This window comes from Pongo abelii, chromosome 10 (genome assembly GCF_028885655.2).
Source record: "Pongo abelii isolate AG06213 chromosome 10, NHGRI_mPonAbe1-v2.0_pri, whole genome shotgun sequence".
In the NCBI taxonomy this organism is placed as follows: domain Eukaryota; kingdom Metazoa; phylum Chordata; class Mammalia; order Primates; family Hominidae; genus Pongo; species Pongo abelii.
Genome location: NC_071995.2, coordinates 73,159,531 through 73,184,248, shown reverse-complemented (window position 1 = coordinate 73,184,248; position 24,718 = coordinate 73,159,531). Strand labels below are relative to the sequence as shown.

At 33.1% G+C, this 24,718-nt stretch overlaps 1 protein-coding gene across 1 annotated transcript; it reads left to right on the top strand.

Annotated features, from left to right (window-relative positions):
- Nucleotides 1-3,862: 3,862 nt before the first annotated feature.
- On the top strand, nucleotides 3,863-20,706 carry LOC100431553 (potassium voltage-gated channel subfamily C member 2). The gene is made up of 3 exons (XM_054528509.2): nucleotides 3,863-3,952; nucleotides 17,201-18,128; nucleotides 20,196-20,706. The coding sequence occupies exons 1-3, from the start codon at nucleotides 3,863-3,865 to the stop codon at nucleotides 20,426-20,428; spliced, it is 1,251 nt and encodes a 416-aa protein (XP_054384484.2). The 3' UTR covers nucleotides 20,429-20,706.
- The last annotated feature ends 4,012 nt before the right edge of the window (nucleotides 20,707-24,718 follow it).

Below are 24,718 nucleotides of genomic sequence, written 5' to 3'. Positions count from 1 at the left end.
CAAGCCATGCAGAAGAGAGTCAGGGAAGCCTTTTTAAAGAAGTAAGTAGAGTTCAATATCTCCTGCACAGAGAAGCCTTTCCATATTCCCCCAGGAAGAACTCATATTCTTGTCTCTTCATTCTCATAGGACTGTTCATATCTGTCATGTTCACTGGTCTATCATGGGTGTTCAATAAGTGTTGGTTGAATATATGTATAATGAATTTTTTAAACAGGAATTAATACACTGTAATGTATTATAATTGATCTATCTACTTGTTTGTAAAATTTTAGAAAGAACTGCATATGAATTCCATGGTGAATTAGAGACTTTGCCACAAACTATAAAGGCAACTCTAAACATGTGACCTAACTTCTTAGGCTTTTTTTGTTTATTTGTTTTTCAGTTATTTTTGTTCTTTTTTTTGTTTTGAGACAGGGTTTCCTCTATCACCCATAATGGAGTGCAATGGCTCAATCACTGCTCACTGTAGCCTCAAACTCCCAGGCTCAAGAGATCCTCCCACTTCTGCCTCCTGAGTAGCTGGAACTACAGATGCACGCCACCACGGCTGGCTAATTTTTTATTTTTTGTAGAAACAGAGTTTTTCCATGTAGCCCAGTCTGGTCTCGAACTCCTGGACTCAAGTAATCTGCCTGCCTTGGCCTCCCAAAGTGCTGGGACTACAGACGTGAGCCACCATACCCGCCTAAGCTTTTTTGTTATCCCCAAATTGAAAGTGTTAGCTTAAATGATTTAAACATTATTTTACAGATCTAAAATTTCCTTTTCTACTAATTTGTTATAAATCAAACACAGTTGGAATACATTTATTCAGTATATTTAAGGTAACAATTATCACTTTAAAACCACCTCTTGTTAAATGTTGAAATTCTTTATTTATTTGTAATTCATTAGCAAGAACAAGAATTTACAAATTCCAGGCTAAAAGTGTATTGGATCTCTTGAAATTAGTATTTAAATTTTGTTTATTAAAAGCTGAATGGATTACTTAGGATGACAGAAAACCTGGTTTAAGGTTAGCCCATGAAATATATCTACATCATCCCAGTAGTAGGAAAGTGCTATTCATCTCAGTAAAATTAACAGAAGTTAAGTTGGTTGATTTAGCTATTATCAAAATCTTTTATTTTTAAAAGCAAATGATTTTTTTCAACTGAGCAGCAATTATAGCCAAAAGGTTTAAATTATCTAGGAAATTTTAATTTAGTCATAGATTGTGACATCCATATAAACCAAATATATGTGACCTGCTGTATTTGAAATCCTTAATATTACTTCCAATGGTGCAAGGAGCACTTTGTATAGTTCAAGCTTTGAGTGTTTGTAAAAAATATAAACTTTGAATATATTAGAAATGATATAATAAAATTTGAGCAGAACATAACAAAGCAAAAAGAAAATTTTATTGTGACACTGTGAACATTGGATAATTATAAAAAATAGTGCTAAATAAATGAAATAATCAGAAAATGATAAAGAAGACTGTGAAAAATGTTGCTATCATAAATTTAGGTGTTCTTGAATTATTCTACTTCTATAAAAGAAGAATAATGTCTAAATTTTAATAGATATATATTTGATATTTTGCCTCTCTAGATGAAGTTTTGATAGTATATTTTACATTTTTTATTGGTACAAATTGGATGTGTAGCAAATTCAAAATATGAATGTAATTTTACTCAAGAAAGTCAAGGGAAGCCTGATCATACTGAATGCTGTCTTTAAGCAGTTAAAAATTAAAATTTTAGAGAAAACTAATAGTAACTGGCAATATTATAAATATTTGTAATGCAGTCATGTATTGCTTAACCACAGGGATAGGGTTTGAGAAATGCACCATTAGGTAATTTCATTGTTGTTATATGTGAACACCCTAGAGTGTACTCACAGAAACCTAGGTGGCATTGCCTACTACACTTCTAGGCTATATGGTCTAGCCTAATCCTTTTAAGCTACAAACCTGTACAACATGTTATTGTAGTGAATACTGTAGGCAATTGTAACACAATGGTAAGTATTGTGTGTCTAAGAATATCTAAACATAGAAAAGGTACAGTTAAAAACATGGTTTTATAATCTCATGACAACACTATGGTATATATGATCTGTTATTGACTGAAATATCATTATCCAGCACAGACTGTATTCTAATTACTTTTATAAAAGTTATGAACATTTAACTCTAAGTTAAAAATCATATTTATTAATTTCAAAGTGATGTTAAAATTAGATAAAACTGACATTTTATTTGAGGCATACCAATACACCAAATAACTACATACTCACTGCTGTTAGGGGTCTTTTGAAGAAACTGAATGAATAATTGTTGACTGTTTGATTGTTTGAGTCTCCACTATGTGATTCATTGAATCCCAGTGATTCTGTCTTGTGTTACCCTTGAAATCCATTTTTCAAGGACTGATAATCATATATAACTTTTTATTTCTGTTTTTATAATGTTAATGCTAACTTATAAGGAAACCAAATTAGTAAATAAATATTATGGACCGTCAAATAATAAAGAAATTCACTGATACTTGTTTCTCCTTCCACCTATTTAGTTGCCTATATTATTTGGGAGAAATATAGTCACAGTTTCATAACTTTTATAGAAGTTTTATGTAATCTTTATATAATATTTGTTGGTGCTATGCTACACACACACATATGTAGTAGAACGTATATGTACACTCTAAAGTTTCAAATAAAGCATACTAAACGATTTTTCTTGAAGTAACAGTTGTAAACGTTATACTTTAATTGAGTTAAATTCACAAAATCCAAGTATTCAAAACAATAAAAAGAAAATATTTTCTGATCAAATTTAAAGTTAAAAACAACATACTCTCTCATAAGAAATAAGCTTAGACATGACTTTTTTTAGCATAATGCCTACTGTCATTTCAATGTCTACCTTTGAAAGCATCCATTCTTGTTAAAAACATTTGCCACTGCTGACAATTTCAGAACAAAAGTTAAGTGGGAAGAAACTTAAATTTGTCTTCTAATAACAATACCAACAAATAATTAATATGCAATTTTTGTTCTTCTCTATTATCCACGTGATTTAGAGAAATATTTATTCAGTCTTTCTACCACAATTATTGCACCCTGTATACTTGCTGATCAACAGAATTCATTATACTCAGCCTTGTAACCCAAGGAAGTAAAAATTTGTAATTATTTAAAGAAAAATTAGAACACCGTATTAAAACAATCACATTGATAACATGGACTTACATCATGAAGGATAGAAGGTGTTATAGGGAGGTGATAATATTTATCCAATATGTGGTGAGTTTTTGGCTTTAGAATTTTGTAGAGTCTAATAAGAGAGATTATAATAATATTTTATAGCAACTTAGAGTAGTGTAGCAAAGGAATAAAAGAATAAAGTAGCTAATAAAAAGTGTTTTAAAATAGAACTTAATGGAGATTACATGACATATGTATTAACTTTTGCTTTTCAGTACTCATCTGTCTGGGAGGAGTCTGATTTTAGAAACAAAATCAATTTTCAAACCCAATGAAAATCAGCATCTTTTCATTGTACTCTCATTTTTGTCGTTTATAGCTAAGAAATCATTTTTGTAACACCAACAAGGGGAAAATTACCTGATTTTTTGTGGTAAAGTTTTAAAATCATCCAAGTTAATGTGAATAATTTGTTGAGAAAAATAATAATTGATTGTGAAAGTTAACACATTAGCAAGGTAAGGAAATGTTGGCATGCTTGAGCAGTCTTGTCTTTGCATCTTATTTTTCTCATCTGCTTCTCACTTGCCTAAACATGTTCATCAGAAATTATAAAAGGATTTGTCCTGTCTCTGGTTCATATGCATATTTTGCTGCCAAAATGTATGAGAAGAAACTTAAAGATCTCAAACATTTTATTGAGTTTACTCCCAACATTGTCACTAACTGTTTATTGAATGAAATATTTGAGGTAATTTAGTTCCCAAAATGACAACCTATTGTCTGTCCTCTAGTAAATCCTGCCTATTCAGCTCTCCCCCACCATCATCCTCAGCACATTGCTAACCCCACCAATCACTGCCCTGCTTCTCTCATTTCTGGACATTGAAAACCTTTTTTATATGTAGAATAATGGCTTTTCTGGACATAAGGCAGGCAGTTACTCTGGGAAGGCTAATAATTTGGCATTTGAATAAATTTTCAACTCACATGTTGAGTCTTGGATTGAATCAATTCAATCCAAGTTTAACATTTGAGTTTAACATTTATCATTGAATCATATGTTGAGTATTGAGTGATTATTATTGATTCAATCCAAGACTCAACATAGGAGTTGAACATTTTAACTCTGTTTAAAGGAAATTTTTACATATGTAAAATGAAAATCAACAAATAATGTTGGATGTACAATATCTATTAAAGATCCTTATATGGCTGATTTGCTTAGTATCTCTAAAATTCACTCCTTACCCAAACATAGCAAAACAAAAATGACAAAGCAGAATAAAAAAAATGAAGCCTATATATAATTCTGGCTCTTGCCTAATTGTTGAAATTTTAAAAAGATAAAGTAAGGTGATAAAAGTAGGACATGAATAACATCTCAAAGAACAATCCATAGCTATCTTTTTTCCAATTAATAAAGAGCTTTCAGCACGTATTTTAAAATAAATGTGTTACTTTTAAGAATGTAGTCATTGAAGCTGTGGATGTCATTTTAGAGGATGATTTACTAACTGCATTTCTAAGATTCTACATGTGAAAACGAGGCACTTTGGATTTCCTTCTAAGTCAGCACTGTGCAACCTCAAGAGAATATTAAATGTAGTATTTTCTGACTCTATTAAATATTTAATAGCTTTCCTTCTGTTGTCTCTATATCAAGGACAAGTCCTGTAAACCTTGACCTGAAAGCCCTAAAATGAGCTAAATAATCTATGAAAACAATCACTTTTTTAAAAAAAATCTAGCTGAAAGATTTAAAAATCTGGGAAAGGAAGCACTCAGTTCATATTTGTCCATGCATGCAAGTTTCACAATTTTTCAGATACTGAATATTCACTTTATTCAAATAATATTCACTTTATTCAAATAATAAACTGAATATTCACTTTATTCAAATAATAAACACATTTTTAAAGCCTGACACTTATTTACTTATTTCTCTTTGCTTGTGTAGAACCAGCATTTGGATGTTAAATTATTTATTTTATAAGGATCCTGAAAAAAACACTGTATATAAAAATTTAGAAGACAAATGAGAAATAAAAGTTAACTTCATTCTCCTGGCTTTATTGCTCTTGCAGTATTGATGACCAGAGTTTAGCATGTATGCATGTTGTGTTTTCGTGCATGTGTATGCATAAAACACTATTTTATCAGTCTAGTTTTTCTTTTCTGAATCTTTCTGTCCAGTAGAGTTGAAGATTCTTGTTAAACAAAGGCCCATTCAGAGAAGACATGTACGTTATAAAGAAGAGGGCTTTGATTCCAGTCTCTAAGCTTCAGTTTGCTTCTCTGTAAAATGAGGTAATAGAATCTACTATGTAATGTGTTGTTAAGATTAAATAAAAAATAACTTTTAGGACAGATGAATTCACTGAATTTTATCTATTAGTATTATTATTACTATTGTTATTTTTGGAAGAAAAGCATACATTTTATTTTTTGGAGTCATGTCAAAGGTAACATTGCTACTGGTATCTTAAAGCTATTCCTAATTTCTCTATTACCGCTTATTTATCCTATAAAACTGTTATCAGTGGCATAGCCCTTAATTTCTTCCTTTCCTGATGCTTCTCAGAACAACAAGTACACAGTTACGTTTTGGGAATAGAATTAGTTAAAAACAATTTGTAAAAATCATGTAGTTGTGATGGCTTGCTGATTGGTTATGAGTAGGAAAAGGCTATAAATTAGAAAGTTTTAGGATTAGCATTCAGGAATATTTGATATTAGAACTCACTGTTAAGCCCTATAAAAATTATAAAGATTTGTGATGACCTCTATGGACAAAATCGATTTTACACCCTCATGATGCAATAATTTCTGTGTTTTATATGTGTGTGTGTGTGTGTGTGTGTGTGTGTACTTGTCACTTATACTTCTCAGCACCCAGTAGTTTGTTAATCCCTTGAGATGGATATTTTCCTGTTTCTTTACTAAAACTGCTTAATCATAGGAAACTATGTGGCCTGATTATTTCATCCAATAGATGTTTTTATCTTCTCTGAATTCAGCACAAATTGACTGCTAATCTCTCCACCTTGAAGCATTCTCTTTCCTTTACATCTCTCACAGTACCCTACTCTTGTCACACAAGCTGACAATCTATTTTCTAATTTGTCTTAGTTTATATCTTTCTTCCTATTCCGTTTGTTGTTTTCATGAACCTTCTTAAAAATCCACTTGGGGAAAGTGGTGTAAATAAATAAACCAAGATTGAGTTAAACTTTATGTTTGGTGTGGCCATAATCTTTGCCATTATGCCTTCTTAATAGTTACTAAGCACCAAATCAATGCCATTAACATAAAATCTGAATAAAGCTCTCTGTTACAAGCTTATTTTCTATCAACGGAGAAGAAAATAAAATATTACAGAAATGAGATAAGTGCTATATTAGAAAACTGCAAGGAAGTGGTTAATTTTGACCAGATTTCAAGGATTTGTTAAAAGACTGTGTGATTACTGAGTTGAAGTTTAACTACTTAGTAGTTCTTTGCCAGTCTTACAAAGGAAAAAGGTGAATTTTAGACAGAAGGAACTGCATGTGCAAAGTCATTAAATAGCCTGGTACATCATAGGAGAGGTGATATTCATATTAGAAAAGGTAGGTAAGGACCACATAAGGGAATTCTTGAGTAACATATTAAGAAAGTTCTATGTGCAGATGCAGTAGTGCATGCCTATAATCCCAACAGTTTGGGAGGCTGAGGCAGGCAGACTGCTTGAGCCCAGGAGTTCAAGGCTAGCCTGGGAAACTTGGTGAAATCTTGTTTCTATTTTTAAAAAAATACAAAAATTAGCCAGGTGTGATGGCACATGCATGTAATCCCAGCAACTTGGGAGGCTGAGGTGGGAGAATTGCTTGAGCCCAGGAGATCAAGGCTGCAATGACCCATGATTTCACCACTGCACTCTAACCTGGGCAACAGAGAGAGACCTTGTCTCAAAAAATAAAAATAAAGTTTTTTTTTTTTTTAATTGCATATTATCTACTAGTTGGGAGCCATTAAACTATTTTAAGCAGGTGAGTGCCATAATCACATTTGTTCCCTTAAAAGAGTGCTTATTCCAAGTAATCCAAGAAAAAGTAATTAAAAGCATCTTAAAAGCTAAGCTCCACATCCTCTCCAGCACCTGTTGTTTCCTGACTTTTTAATGATTGCCATTCTAACTGGTGTGAGATGGTATCTCATTGTGGTTTTGATTTGCATTTCTCTGATGGCCAGTGATGGTGAGCATTTTTTCATGTGTTTTTTGGCTGCATAAATGTCTTCACATGCACACGTATGTTTATTGCCACATTATTCACAATAGCAAAGACTTGGAACCAACCCAAATGTCCAACAATGATAGACTGGATTAAGAAAATGTGGCACATATACACCATGGAATACTATGCAGCCATACAAAATGATGAGTTCACGTCCTTTGTAGGGACATGGATGAAATTGGAAATCATCATTCTCAGTAAACTATCGCAAGAACAAAAAACCAAACACCGCATATTCTCACTCATAGGTGGGAATTGAACAATGAGAACACATGGACACAGGAAGGGGAACATCACACTTCGGGGACTGTTGTGGGGTGGGGGGAGGGGGGAGGGATAGCATTGGGAGATATACCTAATGCTAGATGACGAGTTGGTGGGTGCAGCGCACCAGCATGGCACATGTATACATATGTAACTTACCTGCACATTGTGCACATGTACCATAAAACCTAAAGTATAATAATAATAATAATAAAAGAAAAAAAAATGCTAAGCTGCTGGCCCTGGGAATGAAGAGAAGGGAGAAAAATGCTAGAGGTATTTAGAGTCTGAGAGTCTACAGGATTCAGCGATTCAACAGATGAAGGTGTTGGGGAAGAAAAAGGAGTCTTGGTACCAAGTTGGTTAATTGCTAAATGATGGTCCAAAATAACAGAAATATATATTGGAATAGAAAGGGCAGATTTGATCAACAAATTGGGCAAGTGTAAGTTGAAATTCCCTTGAAAATTTCAACAATAATATGTAAAATAGCTAGTATTTTGATTGCCTTTATTGATTGAGATTGAAGAGCTTTGTGTATTTTGGAATTACGATTATAAAAAGCCAAGAGAAGGCAGAGCGGGAGATGACATTTGGGTTATCATTGATGCTGTGATGGCAGGCAGATTCATGGACGTAGATGAGATTACCAGATTTCAAGACTTTCCAATATTTAAGCAATAGACCTAGATATTTCTGATTATTGTAGATCTCTATGACTATTGTGAATTCCTTAGGGTAGAAGAATTCATAATATTAAAAAATTTATTTACATAGTAAATGCATAGTCATATTTATTTTATAATCTAGTAAAGCAGCCAATTGTATTGAAGATTAACTTTGAGACTTTGTAATCTTGTACAGAATCACTAGTTTGTCCTGTTAGTCATACATAAAAAGCCTAGGAGACATCTATTTTCCTGGACTGGGATATAACCAAGTGATATGAGCTAACATTTTAATGAAAAATAAATTGTGTAAAAGGAAAATTATTTAAAAGAGACAAAAATTAGAAGAGTGGCACTGTTTTACGTTTTTGCAAATCTCTTTCATATCTTGCTTAATAGACAATGGGTGATTTCTCATACCTGCTTCTGCATTCAATGTGTTGAGAGACCACATGTCATATAGCCTCTAGAGAACTCCACTGTAAACAAGTGAGACAATGAGAGTGAAAAAGGCAAGAAATATTTTGTATTACTACAAAGCTATGCTTGACTATATGGACCCCAGAAAAGGCCTCATGACTACTAGGAGTCCCTAGACCATGATGTGAAAGCAGTTGATATAGTTAACTTGTTAAGGCATGAAACACTAAAGTTCATTTTATTGTACTTCCAATTACACAGCCAATCAATCAATCTCTTCTAGATTTTAAATATGGTTTCTTTGTTTCTCATAACCAAATTGCAATTTACACAGGATCTTTTAGTGTAAATTTACCTCTGCGCTCTGGGAAGAGTTTGCAAGTACTTGTAAAAGTGCTCCTCAGACACAGGAGGAAGGGGACTCTAGTGTCTGCTACTCATACATCTGAATAGGAACACCTGCTGGAGTGTACTAGAGTGGATTGGAGGGGTTCTGCCTAAGCTAATTAGCAAAGAGGAGCAGATGTCCACTAAACAAAGATCTTAAGGAAGAAAAAGTGCTACAGCTCTAACTTAATATGTAATATGGGGCTTCAGTGGACCTACAGGTGGGTCTAGCTCCCATAGCTGGATGGAACTTGGCTACCTGGGGATTGTGTTATAGTTTTAGAAAAAAATTACTGAGCAAGGAGAATATGGACAAAAAGAACAATAATATTTGAGACTGAGGTTTTGGGGACCCTTTGGTTTACAGGTATCTGGACTAACAAAGGTGGTACTGCAGGGTAGACAGACATTGGTGGCACTATGTAAGATGTGCTTTAACTGCAGTGCCATAGTGCTAAAAGAAACAGACTTTTCTGAATCAGAACATCTCTTTGGCAGGTGGTTGTAAGCTAGTTACCTCCCTTCACTTCCATCACTTTCCATTAAGTAAAAACAAATATTTTTGGATAATTTATTTTGGAACATGATTGTTGGCCTCAAGAAAGACATATTGGGACTCATAGCAGATAAGGCTTAATAATGTGACTCTATAACCCTAGATGGTGGTAGAGCAGTTCATATCATCCCAAGACAAATTAATCATTTAAAAATAAATTTATATTAACTATATTAAAGATAAAAATATGAGGGGGAATTTTAAATAATTGGAATTTTGAAATTACAATTCTGGTTTATGTCATGAAATTGCTATATATTGTCAATTATCATTCTTAAGAGTGCAAAGCATAAAATTTTTCTTCAGTGTAATGAAACAATTATAAAAAATATTTTTATAAAATATGGTAATTACATACTTTAAATTTCATCATGAGACTTAAGAAAGCAAAATGGTACTACATATTCATAATTGATGACTTTTAATTCTGGTTACCTAATTTTGTACACCATAATTCATTGTGATAATACCAATAACACATCAAGCCTTTCTTTCTTGTATCCAGGAAAATCACATTTTTCTGTGAATAGATAGGCCTTGACTCTAAACAAACAATTACAATTTCAATTAAATCAATCTGTGTCCTCAAAATAAAAATATAGAGGAAGGATTGTATATTTACATTGGATAAGGATATAAAGAAAACATGGTAGAAGATATTTATCAGGGACCACATATGTCTCAGTGGTCAATAGTAACTTTGGGCATTTTTTTTTTTATTTTAGGAGTGAATGTTGTATTGTTTTATACCTATTTCTATACCAATCTTTATAATATATACATGTTTATGTATAATCTGTACTTTAATATTTATTTATACATAGAAACATTTTATGTGGATATAGATATAAAAATCTATAGCATGTGTGATATACATACACATTTATGTATAGACACCTGAAGTTTAATCTTTTTTACTGATTTCTGAGCTTGGTAATTGTGTATAGTGGTTTCATTGAAAGACCAGCTTTCTTCAATCTAATTCAATACCATAAATGTGGTAATGTTTGTGCATCTGTTTTTAAGTGGTAAAACTTGGATAAAGAAAAATTGATTTTATCAGCAGCCTCAGAAGAAACTGAATTAATTCTCAGCTCTGCATGGAACCAGCAGACGGTGGATCCTACTTGTTCCTACTTGATTGGCCTTTAAGGACAGACTTACCAATGAAAGAGATTTTTTCTCTCTGTAGAGACCAGAGTTCTATGAACAACAAACTCTTGTTAATTATGGCAAATTAGTGTATAAGACATGAATATACACAAAATTAAGACTATCAGCTAAGTTTATGGTGCTGCAGAAAAGAAGAAAAATTAAAAACTTCCAATTTATAAGTTCTATGGGTTAATAAAATCAACTTAATGGTCATTCAGAATAATCAGTCTTAACCTTCTCTTGGTTATTACTTCCTTTGAATTTTGTTTTAAAATTAAACCTAGAATACATGCTTAAGTTTTTCGTAGAGAATTTTAACTCTTCAGACATTTATGGAATGAATTAGGATTTCTCATTAGCAATACCTCTGCTTAATGCCACTCTTACTCCCAGCTATAACCACTCCTAAAAATATAGTGTTTCTGTTCATTTGCTTTATTAGTTGTATGTAATGAGAAAAAATGAGATTACATTCTGCATATTGCTGTTCTGCAGTCATTTGTTTTTAACTTAACACGATTCCTTGGAGATCTTTCCATATAAGTACATGTTGCAGTATCTAATTCCTTGGAATGCTATATTACAGACATACCATCAATTCAGAGACAAACATTTTTATTTTTTAATTATAAATAATGCTTCATTGAATATCATTCTGTGTGTCTCTCCTTGTACTTTAATATAAATTTTTTTTACAGTAAATTTCTAAAAGTGGAAATTTTGGATCACAGGATTACATGAACTTCTGATACTTGAACATTTAAAATTCTTGCAATTCTTTAGTCTTTATTTTATTATTTAAGAAAGAAAAGCAACATGAGCATAATAGGAATGAAGTATTCCCATTTGGAAAGATAATGTCCTTAGAATACAAACCCAAAATAATGCAACTTATGTAAAATTATAAAAATGGAAATTACTTAGTATTATATTTTAGGCAACTTATTTTCATGATTTTCCCACAATGTTAATTTTCAAATATTAAATTATCTCTCTGACTTTCATTTACAAAATAGAGATGAGCCTTAGCCTTATTTTTTTTAAGTTTTTCTTCCTTTATATTTTATAGTATAGGCTGATTTTTCTATTGTAAATAATAGGAGGATGAAGTAACTTTTTTTTTTTATTATACTTGAAGTTTTAGGGTACATGTGCACAACGCTCAGGTTAGTTACATATGTATACATGTGCCATGTTGGTGTGCTGCACCCATTAACTCGTCCTTTGTAGGGACATGGATGAAGCTGGAAACCATCATTCTCAGCAAACTATCGCAAGGACAAAAAAACAAACACCGCATGTTCTCACTCATGGGTGGGAATTGAACAATGAGAACACATAGACACAGGAAGGGGAAGTAACTTTTAAAAGACAGATTCTGTGTTGGCTCCAATGGAATTTTTGCATACCAAATCAACAGAATTTTATAATGTATTCTTTTACTAATTTCACAACAGGGACTGAAGACCTACTTCTTGCTTTAAGTCACAATCCTGGGGATAGAATGTTTAAGTCTCTCTGAGCAACTTGTGGATATGTGGAATTATTAACAAAAGTATGTGAAAATTGCTGCAATATTAGTGATCCTGGGTGAGAGTAGCACAGAGAAAGGACACAGTCTAGTCCACAGTTTTGAAAAAGTGCATAAGCATTTGTGAATATGTTATAGAGCTCAATTTCACTCATTTAAATCATAACAAGAAAGAGAAAATGAGGAAAATAAAAATATACCCACTTTTCATCACTTTCTCTCTGCCTATTATACATACCTAGAAATTTGCTTAAATATTTGCATTGAGGTAGATTGACATGAGACCCTCCATGGAGATCCTGGACTATGATGACTTCCAACCCATGGTCACTGATTGGAAAAAAATAAGAGTCCTGGCCTTTCTCTGCAATTAAATACATGGACATGGCTAATGGAGAAAAATGTGCCTACTGATTAGACTCACAAGCCAATATTTTAACAGAGTATTTTTATTCTGAAACTGCCTGGAATGATGCATCAGATCTGTACAATCAGTTGCCATGACATACCTTGTCTGGAGAGCTTTCTAACATTTCAATTATTCAACATGCCTAATTTTAATTTTAATTAATGTCTGGAGGAGTTTTTGGTCTTATCACAGGGAAAAGACAGAGAGAGATGGCAGTGTGATTCTCTTCCCCATTATCTTGCTAAGACACAAGCTCCATTAAGAGAATGAATGGAAGGTGCTATTGGTGACATTTGGACCAATAAGCCAGTTCAATTTGCTTTTTAAATTTGGCTTTTTTTTGCTTCAATATTCATTTTTCATTGTTTGATTTATATTACTTACCTTTTATTCATATCATTTTAATTCCCACTGGAATGTGTCTATCTTATTCATTTCCTCATTTATTCTTTCATTAATTCTTCCACGCTTTTATCTATCCTGCCATACTCAGTACTAACAGTGGTGCAAGGAGTAAGACATACAAAAAGTGAATATGATGCCAGTCCAGTCCTTAAAGATTTCTCAGTTCAGTGAAGGAAAAAAGACAAATAAAATCTCTTCCCCTCCGTTTCTTTCCTTTTTACTTTTTCTGAATGTTATTCGATCTAACCTCATATTTACCCATTTAAGCTCTACTCAGTGAGTCAGAAACAAAAGAAAACATTCTTCATATTCAAAGAGCTTAGAATTAAGTTCAGATAAAGTGCATCAAGTCTTTGCTAATGCAATCCAAGTGTTTGCCTCTGGATCATTCTGAGTCCTTAAAGCCACTGGGTCACCCATTCATTTGATACTTGAAGTAAATTGCTAACAAACTGAGTTCCTCTTCCTTTCATGGGAAACTCTGTACCTTCCCAGTATCTCCAAGAATTTTCATGGGGGCTACATTTCCCCTTATTACCTGTCATTCTTATTTTTATGACTCTTCTGTGTTTCTTATACCTATAACGTATCCTGCCTCCCATGGTTAACTTCTCTCCTCTTTTTGTCCTCTGCTGGCCCAGTACCTTCATTCCTTGAAGCAGAATCAACATCAAGCTCATTTTATAAAATACCCTTTTGCTTAAAGCAAAACAGAAAAAGCATCATCTTAAAATTTAATATTCTCCATTGTTATTCTCAAGTTCTGCTACTGGACCTGTGAAGGAATTTCTCATTTGCTGAACATTACATTTTCAGCTCTTCCTCCTTCTCCTTGGAGAACTTTTCCTTTTCCCCTCTTCAGAATTCAACCTCAATTTCCAAATTTCTATTATGTTGTTGTCAAGCATACTTTTGTTCCGTCTTAGAATCCTAAGAATATTATCCTAAGATTAGAATCCAGATTATGACTAGCATTTTTAGCTTTCACAAATAAATACATTGCCTCTCTGGCTGTTTTTATTTTTTTAAAATTTTTATTGGAGACAGAGTCTCTCTGTTGCCCAGGCTTGAGTGTAGTGGCACAATCTTGGCTCACTACAGCCTTTGCCTCCCAGGTTCAAGTGATTCTCCTGCCTCAGTACTTGGGAAAGTAGCTGGGATTACAGGCGTGCACCACCATGTCCAGCTAATTTTTGTATTTTTAGTAGAGATGGGGTTTCACCATGTTGGCCAGGATGGTCTTGAACTCCTGACCTCAAGCGACCCGTCCACCTCAGCCTCCCAAAGTGCTGGTGAGAGTCACCGCACCTGGCCTCTCTGGTTGTTCTTAAAGCAAAATAATCATCTACCTCTGAGATGAATGTTGTCTTTTTCTCAGAATGCCAAAGTTGTTTTCTTTTTCGAATATTATTTTATTTTCCTCTTAGAGTAAAAATATTACTATATATTTTATATATGTTATATATAATATAAATAATTAATTATATAAATTATGTAATATATATTATAGTAAAATATTACTATAATAGGAAAATAAAAAGAATATTTGAAAATTGAATCAACTTTGGTATTAAACTGGCAAATTTACAAACTACTTAAAAGCGAAAGATATACAGAATTATAAAAATAGCAAAGTAGAATAATACAAATACAAAATCACAATGTGGTTCTTTAAATATTTCCAATAAAATATTGATAAATACAAGTGCCAAACAACTTACATAAACAAGTAACTTTTGGTTTTCAAAGTTTTGTGTCTTAGAACTGTTTATATTTATAGGCTGTTCATATGTTTTATTTATGCACAAGTATTTGCATAGAAACCAAAATTTTGTCAAAATATACACAAATACACACACACACATCCCATTACTAAGGAGGTAGTGAGCTATAAAGGCTTTAGGAAGATTCTTCTGAGTCTATAAATGCCTGAAATGCTTTAGTCTAAGGTAGGGATGGTGAAGAGTGTAGTTGAGGGGTGGGAGTTAGTAGGTACATATTGGCAGGACTCTAATGACAAAAGATTTTCAGTGGAATAAGAAACAAACATGACTCCTAAATCTATAGATAAAATTGGGATTAAATTAAGAAGTAATTTATGAATAGAGGAAAACTGATTCTTCCTCTGAAAGGTTATCTTTTAATGTGTACATAGGATCTTCATGATACTAAGGGTTACGACAAATGATTGATTAAAAAAGAATAGTACATTTACTTGTACAAAGGGAAAACTGAATCACAAAAGAATGTTATTATCTCATAAAACGTCTGGGAAAGCTAATGGTCAGACCACATTGCCAAAACTTAGAGCAGTTAGAAAATGTGCATGAGAGAGTAAGGCAAAGCCATGAAAATGACCTGCCTTAGAATACTAGACAGCTGATGTACTAACTGGCACGCTGTAGAAGAAGTTCCATAATTTGAGGTGGTTCTTTAAGGCAGATAGCCACAGTCCTAAGATATTTTAGTCCTTTTGTATACCCTTTACATTTTGGTGGATTAAAACTCAACCAGGTAAAAAGGGAGGTGGTTTCAATCTCTTCTTGAACTGTCTCAGCTCTTCCCAATGGCATGCTTGAGGACTAGATATTAGGGGCAACTTTGTATTTTGGATACACTCTATTATTTTCAAGTAAGAACCTCCCTCCACTTGACTGACAACTTCCTTCTCCTGAATGACTCTTTTGTTTAGACATTTAAGGAAGAACCTATTGGTGTTCATTTAGCATGCTAAACCTGAGTGTTATCACAGCTTACTAGTGATCTCTAGCACTGCTGACTATAACAGTGCCATTCATTCAAACAGCTGGATTTCAAGTTTTCAGATCTTTAATATTAAGAAGTATGTGATCCCAGCATAAATAAATGGTTTTCAGCACATTTGTATTCTGCATTTGAGAGTTTGGTAAGTGAGGGGAACAGAATCGAGCTAAATTTGTCAGGTTAGTGACTCAGGCTTATCATTTTGTAGTTTACGACCATGGAAAAGTAGCTTAAACTTTCTGTCCTGATATCCCTGAACTGTAAAATGGAGTAGGAGTAGTGCTGTTATGAGGATTGATGTGAGTTAATGATGTAAATTACTTTCAACAGTATATGGTACTACTAAGAACTGTATGAGTGCTTTTTTTATTATTCTGTGTTGGTAGGTGTGTGTGTGTAGTCATATATTATTGGCTGAAGAAATGAATTGAATTTAAGGAAACTCTTTCAACTTTATAGTATGTTACTCTAACACTTTGAGATCCATTTTCAAGAGAGGAAGACATTTTCATTTAAATTGCTCCTTTACTGGGTTTTTCTCCTTTCAGTCTTATTTATTCTTCCTCCCTAAATTTGCACTTTTGGACAAGTCTCCACCTGAAGTTGGTGTAATTTACACGGCAGCACATATTGCAAAGATTTTTTTTTTCATGCTGATACCATATGATATCCAGACCATTTTATATATGAATACAAATCTACAGTTAAATTTGGGTAGCTTCCAAATTTCTATCAGTGTGTCATGCACCTTATATTTAAAAGTTTAAAACTTGATCATATGCATAAAGATTTCTAGGATCATAAACTGTCGTCTAAATTTCTCTTTTGTTTTGGTGTGTTTTCATTTGCAATTCCTTTACAGTGATTTTCATGTTCTCTTTACAGGTTATATTTTCTTACACAAAAAAACTCAATAAATTATATTCCAACATAAAGCAAAACTTGGTATCTATAAGCTGAAAACAGAACCTGAAATACATTATCTGTACACTCTAATTAATGTTACATACATGTATCTTCTTTTTCTTAGGTCATATCCAAGTGAAACCTCTAAATATGCTGTTATTCTTTTTTATTTACAGTGATTGTTGCTTTTAGATTTGAATCAACATATATTATGATTCAGATCACTGTGGGTTTTTTTTATTTCTTTTTCTTCTACAGTTTATTGCTTTTGCTTCTTTATTCTTCATCCTGGTTTCAATTACAACTTTTTGCCTGGAAACACATGAAGCTTTCAATATTGTTAAAAACAAGACAGAACCAGTCATCAATGGCACAAGTGTTGTTCTACAGTATGAAATTGAAACGGATCCTGCCTTGACGTATGTAGAAGGAGTGTGTGTGGTGTGGTTTACTTTTGAATTTTTAGTCCGTATTGTTTTTTCACCCAATAAACTTGAATTCATCAAAAATCTCTTGAATATCATTGACTTTGTGGCCATCCTACCTTTCTACTTAGAGGTGGGACTCAGTGGGCTGTCATCCAAAGCTGCTAAAGATGTACTTGGCTTCCTCAGGGTGGTAAGGTTTGTGAGGATCCTGAGAATTTTCAAGCTCACCCGCCATTTTGTAGGTCTGAGGGTGCTTGGACATACTCTTCGAGCTAGTACTAATGAATTTTTGCTGCTGATAATTTTCCTGGCTCTAGGAGTTTTGATATTTGCTACCATGATCTACTATGCTGAGAGAGTGGGAGCTCAACCTAACGATCCTTCAGCTAGTGAGCACACACAGTTCAAAAACATTCCCATTGGGTTCTGGTGGGCTGTAGTGACCATGACTACCCTGGGTTATGGGGATATGTACCCCCAAACATGGTCAGGCATGCTGGTGGGAGCCCTGTGTGCTCTGGCTGGAGTGCTGACAATAGCTATGCCAGTGCCTGTCATTGTCAACAATTTTGGAATGTACTACTCCTTGGCAATGGCAAAGCAGAAACTTCCAAGGAAAAGAAAGAAGCACATCCCTCCTGCTCCTCAGGCAAGCTCACCTACTTTTTGCAAGACAGAATTAAATATGGCCTGCAATAGTACACAGAGTGACACATGTCTGGGCAAAGACAATCGACTTCTGGAACATAACAGATCAGGTAAGGCAGGACTTCAAATGCATGTTATTAAATACTTTATAGACCAGTATGTTCCTTAGGCAGAAGACAGTCATTCTCATTTTCTGCAAATGTTCATGAGTTTTCAGCCCTAACCCCTTCACGAAATGTGTGTTTGTGTCAGGCTTATAGATAGCTAGACTGTAGCATTTTCTAATTGAACCCCAAGTAGAAGATGGCATAGCTGGTCTATAGAGTTTTCCTGCTTCAGTGGGAATGCCCTTTGCTGATGGTGCCAATATTTTCTTTTGCCTGTTTGTTGCTTTTGTGCCAATGTTTCTTTGTTTCCCTGCACGATGTGATGGTATGATATTGGCCATTTTTCATCTTTCATCCTCAAAATGTTGATCTCCATATCGTTTGGCTTGGTGTGTTTGTCTCAGTTTTACCTCTGCCACATGGTGCCATGCATCTCAACCTAATTCACAAGAAGCAGTTATTTAAGAAGAATGGATGCTTACATTTCAAAGGCCTAAACTCCAAACAGGTGATATGGAAGATAACCTTTTTGATAACAAAGCTCTTCCCTAGTAATATCCTGTAGGATTGATTAAATTTTTGTTGTTCTTAAATTAAATAGGGTATCTCATTTTAACCCCTTTGATGAGGGTCCATGCCATGTAATATAATTAACCCACCATTTTTCAGAGAATAGGTGATCTGCTTTGGCCACTCAATGGCAAAGTTGAATTTCTCAGTGGAATTCCATTTTAGGCACAATGTTTTGGGTTCTGCTCTCTCTCAGAACTTAATTTTGAGTGATTTACTGCTTGAGACTTGTTGAATCTCTGCTCCTCCCCATTGCTATAGACAATGTAGAGTTGATCGACTAGAAATTGACATTCAGCTGCCAAAGTAATAGTAGTGTCACCTCTCGTCTACTGTCTGGTACAGGTAAAATATTTTGCAGATTAAACAATTTAATTAACTTTTACCCTACTAGGAAAATTTAGGGTTTATTGATTCCCCATAACTTAGATAAATTTCATTTCATTTTTTCGTACAGAAAAATGACTTATGACGATTTTATGTGAATAATTTTGCATAATTTAGAAGTAACATCAACTAACAAAGCAAACAAACTAACAAAAAAGGAGGCATCATTTTCATAGGTCCCTCCTTAGCTTCTAGAAATTTTAATGAGGTAAATGGAAAAAACAATGTGACTGGAGCTGAAGTTTGTAAGTGTTTATAAGTTTCATTCACAGTCCTTATGCTTATTTACTAGTAGATTGCTATGCAAATTCTGCTAATATATATTTAACAACTGTTAAGAATGTATTTATGAAAGGTAGAGTTTAGTTGGTGTTGCTGCTCTCATCAAACTATTCTCAAGTATCTATGCAGAGCCCTTAAGAAGGGCATGGGAAAAGAGGACACACTATCATCCCAGGTAAACATTGAAATAACAAGCTAGTATCTAGGCCAATAGGATGTGAAAGTCTTTGGCAAGGATACAGAAGTAAACAGATACTTATTTCAAGGACATTTGGAGAAGTTGGCCTTGTTTCACTGCATGCTCAAAAATATTTTGCCGCTTCAAATTTGACTACCTGGACACGGAGTTTGTGTGCTTTGGAATAATTTTTATTAAGAGTTTTGGACACAATGCTTTCAGAAATTAATAAAAGCATGTCTCTTAAATAACCACAAAGACAAAGTTAAGATATTTTCTTAAATAGGTTCCAAATATTCCTATTCAGAGTAAATAGATAACGTCAAAAATTGTAAGACAATAATCCACGTGCTTATTCATTTTCACATTTATTTTGAGTTCATATTAGTGGTGTGAAAGGCAATTTCCTATTAGATAAAATCCAAAATGGAATTAAAATCTCCCAAAGAACACTTCTATTCTTTTCAATACATTTCCATTTTGCTCCATGTAATTTTTCGTGAAGAGTGATAAAAATTCTTTTTCTTATTGTGATGTGATTCTTGTGTTTTGTATATCGAGTGACTGGACTACCGGCATTCTGTGTAAACTCTTTGTACTGTCTCATTTCCTCATTCATCACTGTCTGTCAATGGGCATGGTGCTGTGACCAGTGTTATCAGGTGACGACAGTACAGGAAGTGAGCCGCCACTATCACCCCCAGAAAGGCTCCCCATCAGACGCTCTAGTACCAGAGACAAAAACAGAAGAGGGGAAACATGTTTCCTACTGACGACAGGTGATTACACGTGTGCTTCTGATGGAGGGATCAGGAAAGGTAGGCATGCATTTAATCAGATCATAACAGGTGACTTAGCAATAAACTGTTGGAAATACGTGGAGTAATGTAAAATGCTCATTCATCATTTTCTAGGAAAGACTGCGTACAGTGCTCTTTTCCTCTCTCCATTACATCTTCTCTCCTTAGAAACTTGTTAAAATACATAATAACCTATGTGATCGTCATATCTGAAAGACATCTCATCCTTTTTTCTCTCTTCTTTGGTTTGCCATTTGTCTATGGGCAGAATTGGAATGGAATATGTAAATATTAAATCACTTATCCAATTACTTTAATATAATGTACTCAGCGGTCATTAAAAGTTATCTATCTTTTTTCACTGCAAAAAATAAAACTCACTAATTGGCTCTGTGCACATATTTGATGAGTAATTCATGACTATAAAACAATTATAAGTTTTTTTTTTCTCAAAGTAAAGCATTAAACATTCTCTAATGTCTCTAATCCAGTACATGAGTAATTTTTTCCAGTGGTTTATCTGAGGGTCTCAAGGTTGCAAAGGCCCATGATCCTCAGTCATATGGAACAGTATGTCTAATCACTTCAAAGCCTACTTGTGTACTCACAAAATGCACTTACAGAATTTTTCTTCAGGACCAATAATAAAAAAAATCCGTTTATTACTATTTTTCAACAGACATGAACTGTGCCTGACACCTAGAAGATAATAAATCTTGGTTGAATGAATAAAAATTGTGGGACTAGCATCTTTGGTAAAGAGTATAACAGAGTACTGAAGCTCCCACTTATCATGTGCGTCCTTTTTCCTTGATTGTACCACTGTCTAAACAATTCCCTAAAGGGTTTTTTATTCCCTTTTGGTAAACTTTACAACCTTAGGACAATTGGGATCTTTTCCTCCCCTTTAAGAATAGTCTCATGACAATTAAAACCCACTTTTGTCAAAAGTGGTATGCTTTATTATTAGCTTCCACTTTGACAATTCCAGTTGCTTTATTGCCACAGTTATTTTTCCTCTGTTTGTTGACAGAATAGGGAAATAACTATAATAATGTCTTATGGTAATTGACTGAATTTGAATAAAAATCCACCTTAAAACTTTCATATTAGCACAACTTCATTTAAATAATACTGTGCTTAGTTGTTATTCATTGGAGTTTCTCCCTATTGAATTATTTACCATTTTAAGGCTCAAATATTTATTTTGTGAATCCCTTTTTCTTTGAAATATTTTATTGCCCATGTTGTACTTCTCTTCATTTCTTTTGATCACTTTAGATTTTTCTTCTCTGCTTCTATGCCTTTGAGACTTAAAAGAGAAGACAAAGGACTCTTGTTCCTTTCATGAGTAATATTTTAAATACCTCTCCATTCCAATTACTTCCATTGTTTGCATCTATTTCTTGCACCAAAATGTATTTCAATCCTCTCAATAGATTTACTTGGTTGTTTACTGTTTTACATTAAATATGTGCTAGAAAAATCTTTAAATATATTTTGAAGAGAGTGAATACACTACCATAGTATTTGAGCAAAATATATGTACATGTTAAATAGTAATCATCATATCAAACTAATATTTTATATAGAACATGCTGTTCTAAGTGCATTGAATATCTTAAATCACTATATGCAATGTATATACATGTTAAATTTACATACATTTTTAAGCAGCATTCAATAAGATTATCACATGCAATATTTATACTAAGATTATGTGTTTAAAGAACTCTAGAATGTTTTTCTTCTATGTTAGACAATATTTTGAGTTTTAAACTGTCAAAGAAAATCACGAATGAGAAAAAGCTTTGCAAATTATAAGGCACTATCTAAATACAAAGTTTTACTATAAAATTGCAAAGTTTTGCAAGCAAAGCAATTAATAAGATATTTAGTTTGCATGGAAAATTTATACATGCAATCTTATTTCACAAGTATAAATTCTTTTTATTAGTGAGAACATCTTTGAAAATTTATTCATGAGTTTTTTATTGTTTGTCTTTTCTTATCATAATCAACTCTTTTTCATTCTTGCTTAAGTAGTTACAGCTATATGTTTTTTCCTACTAAGCATGGTAGTACTTCTGGCTAACTTCACTTAATCGTTTCAGTTGGTTATCTTATCATATCTATCACAAATTTATTCATTTCTTCTCCTATTTCCCTTTATGTAGGTTATAGATTTCTGCTGTTATTTCTATTCATCTATTTTCCATATAATCCTTTCATTTATCCCTCAAGTTGGTCTACCTGCTGATTTGATTTTAATATTTAAAAATTCTCTGTAAGTGAAAATAAATTACTGGATTCCCACTGAATTATTTTTCTAGCTAAAAATATGAATGTAATTGGGCATATATTAAGAAAACTTTAAGGATTCTCTAAAAGAGAAAACTCTCAATACTTAGAATGCATGTTTGTTGTTTTAAGAAAGCATATTGCATAAACTAAAACATGCTCGTGGATAGCACATGGGTAGGTAGTTTCAGTATTGCCACAAATGAGCACATGCTCTTAAGAATTATTTAAAATGAATGCTGTATATCTAGAAGTTAGTTCAAAATAAGTTCAACAGTGTTTATTCTCATGAATTATATTTTCAGCCATTTGAGTAAAACCTTGATTAAACAACATTTTATCAAATTTTCTAATCATAAATGAACATGTAGAATAAAGAAAAAATATGTATATGAATAATATATAATTTTACTAATAAATACTTGTTACTAAATTAGAAAGGAAGCCTTTTCAAATAGGCACTGAAATTATAGTCATTAGAAATATAGGACCTATAAACAGAATAGAATATTTATAGTAAAACTATAATTCAGAAAGATAACATTTAGAATGGCAACCAAGTTTTATATATTACCGGCATGAACACTATAAAACTGCCAAAGAGAATTTTATCTTTCTGGGGGTCTTGTAGGAGCAAGGAGACTGTAGAGAACAGAGCTGTAAATCTGTATGATGATGTATAATTATTAACAGCCCATTTAGTTCATGCATATTCACCACTTTGCCTTTAATCAAAGCCAATCAATGTTTATCGTCTAGTTTACATTTTTAGGTTATACAGTCAACTTCGATGGCATAGGATAATTTTTTCCTACAATTCCCAAAGTTATATTTTCAGTCACTTTTCAGAAGAGCAGTAATAACTAACCCTCTGTGCATGTGAAAATTTCTATTTAGGGACAAATTACTTGCAATTCTTAAATATTATTTCAGATATCCTCCCACTATTCCATCATTCACCAGCATAAAATGAAATATATACCACCTCCCATGTTTTATAGCTCAGAATACTAACAAAACATTGGCAGATAATTATTTAATTAGCAGAGACTATGTGCTAGAGAACATTTATCGTAGTTAATGGATGACATAAATTTCTATCTACAAAATTTCTAAGAAAGCAACTAGTCTGCTGAAAGTTAATGTGTGTGCATTTTGTGAGGGGAGGGGAATGTTCATCATTTTCTTTTCTTATCCAGTCCAGCTTCACCCCATAAGAGAGCTTTACCCCGTAAGAGAGCTGTTACTGCGATCCACACCTATGTCTGTCTTGGCCTCTCATACATAAAATAATCAGATACATCACTTTTTCTCTTCCAATGAAAAGAGGAAAGCTATCCATGGCTTCTTCTCTGGAAGTTCCATGAAAAGATTCAATTAAAGACTAATAGCTGAAAGGTACATAAAGAAAAACAATGGACCCATTTTTTTTTTTCTCACACACTCATCAAGTACACCGAGGTCTGATTAGAATCCAAAAAGTAAGTCACATAGTGTAAGGGAGACAAGTAGTCCACTAGAATTGTATCTACTTGCTCAATTTTGGTTGCCAAAAATGAATTTCATTTTCCTGTTCTATAACAATTTTTCAAGAAGCTGTCAAACATTCATCTCCAAAGCTTTGTAGTATGACTACTTTTTTAGTCAATAGTTGCCCTGCTTTAAGACATTTCACTTCAAAATTTATAGTAGGTGCTTTCCACCTCGTTTAACTGTCTCTAATATTTTGTAATAAAAAAAACTACAGTATACAAGTATTTCCAAAGGTGACCTTGATAGGGTTGCTTAAGTAGCTAAGGAATAAGACTAAAGTTTGTGAGAGCATCTTTTATTCTGTAAGTTCGTGGCTATCATGAACAAAAGATCAAGGTGTGATATAATAGAAAGAAAAGATGAATTAACACCAAATTATTCTCAATTCCTGGGTGGGAAGGTCGGGGGTGGAAATCAGCTGAAAACATCATGTAATCAAATTCAAACTTATTTCACTGAAATTATGACTTAATTTATATTTCATTCATTTTCTTTTTTTTTTTTCCTTTACTTTTCTTACCCAAGGAATTAGAAATGGGCAT

Excerpts from the sequence above, each read along its gene's own strand:
- LOC100431553 (XM_054528509.2), top strand. The coding sequence starts at position 3,863 with ATGTATGAGAAGAAACTTAAAGATCTCAAACATTTTATTGAGTTTACT. Across the intron at positions 3,953-17,200 it reads TATTGAATGAAATATTTGAG|TTTATTGCTTTTGCTTCTTT; the intron begins GTAATTTAGTTC and ends TTTCTTCTACAG. Across the intron at positions 18,129-20,195 it reads TCTGGAACATAACAGATCAG|TGTTATCAGGTGACGACAGT; the intron begins GTAAGGCAGGAC and ends TGCTGTGACCAG.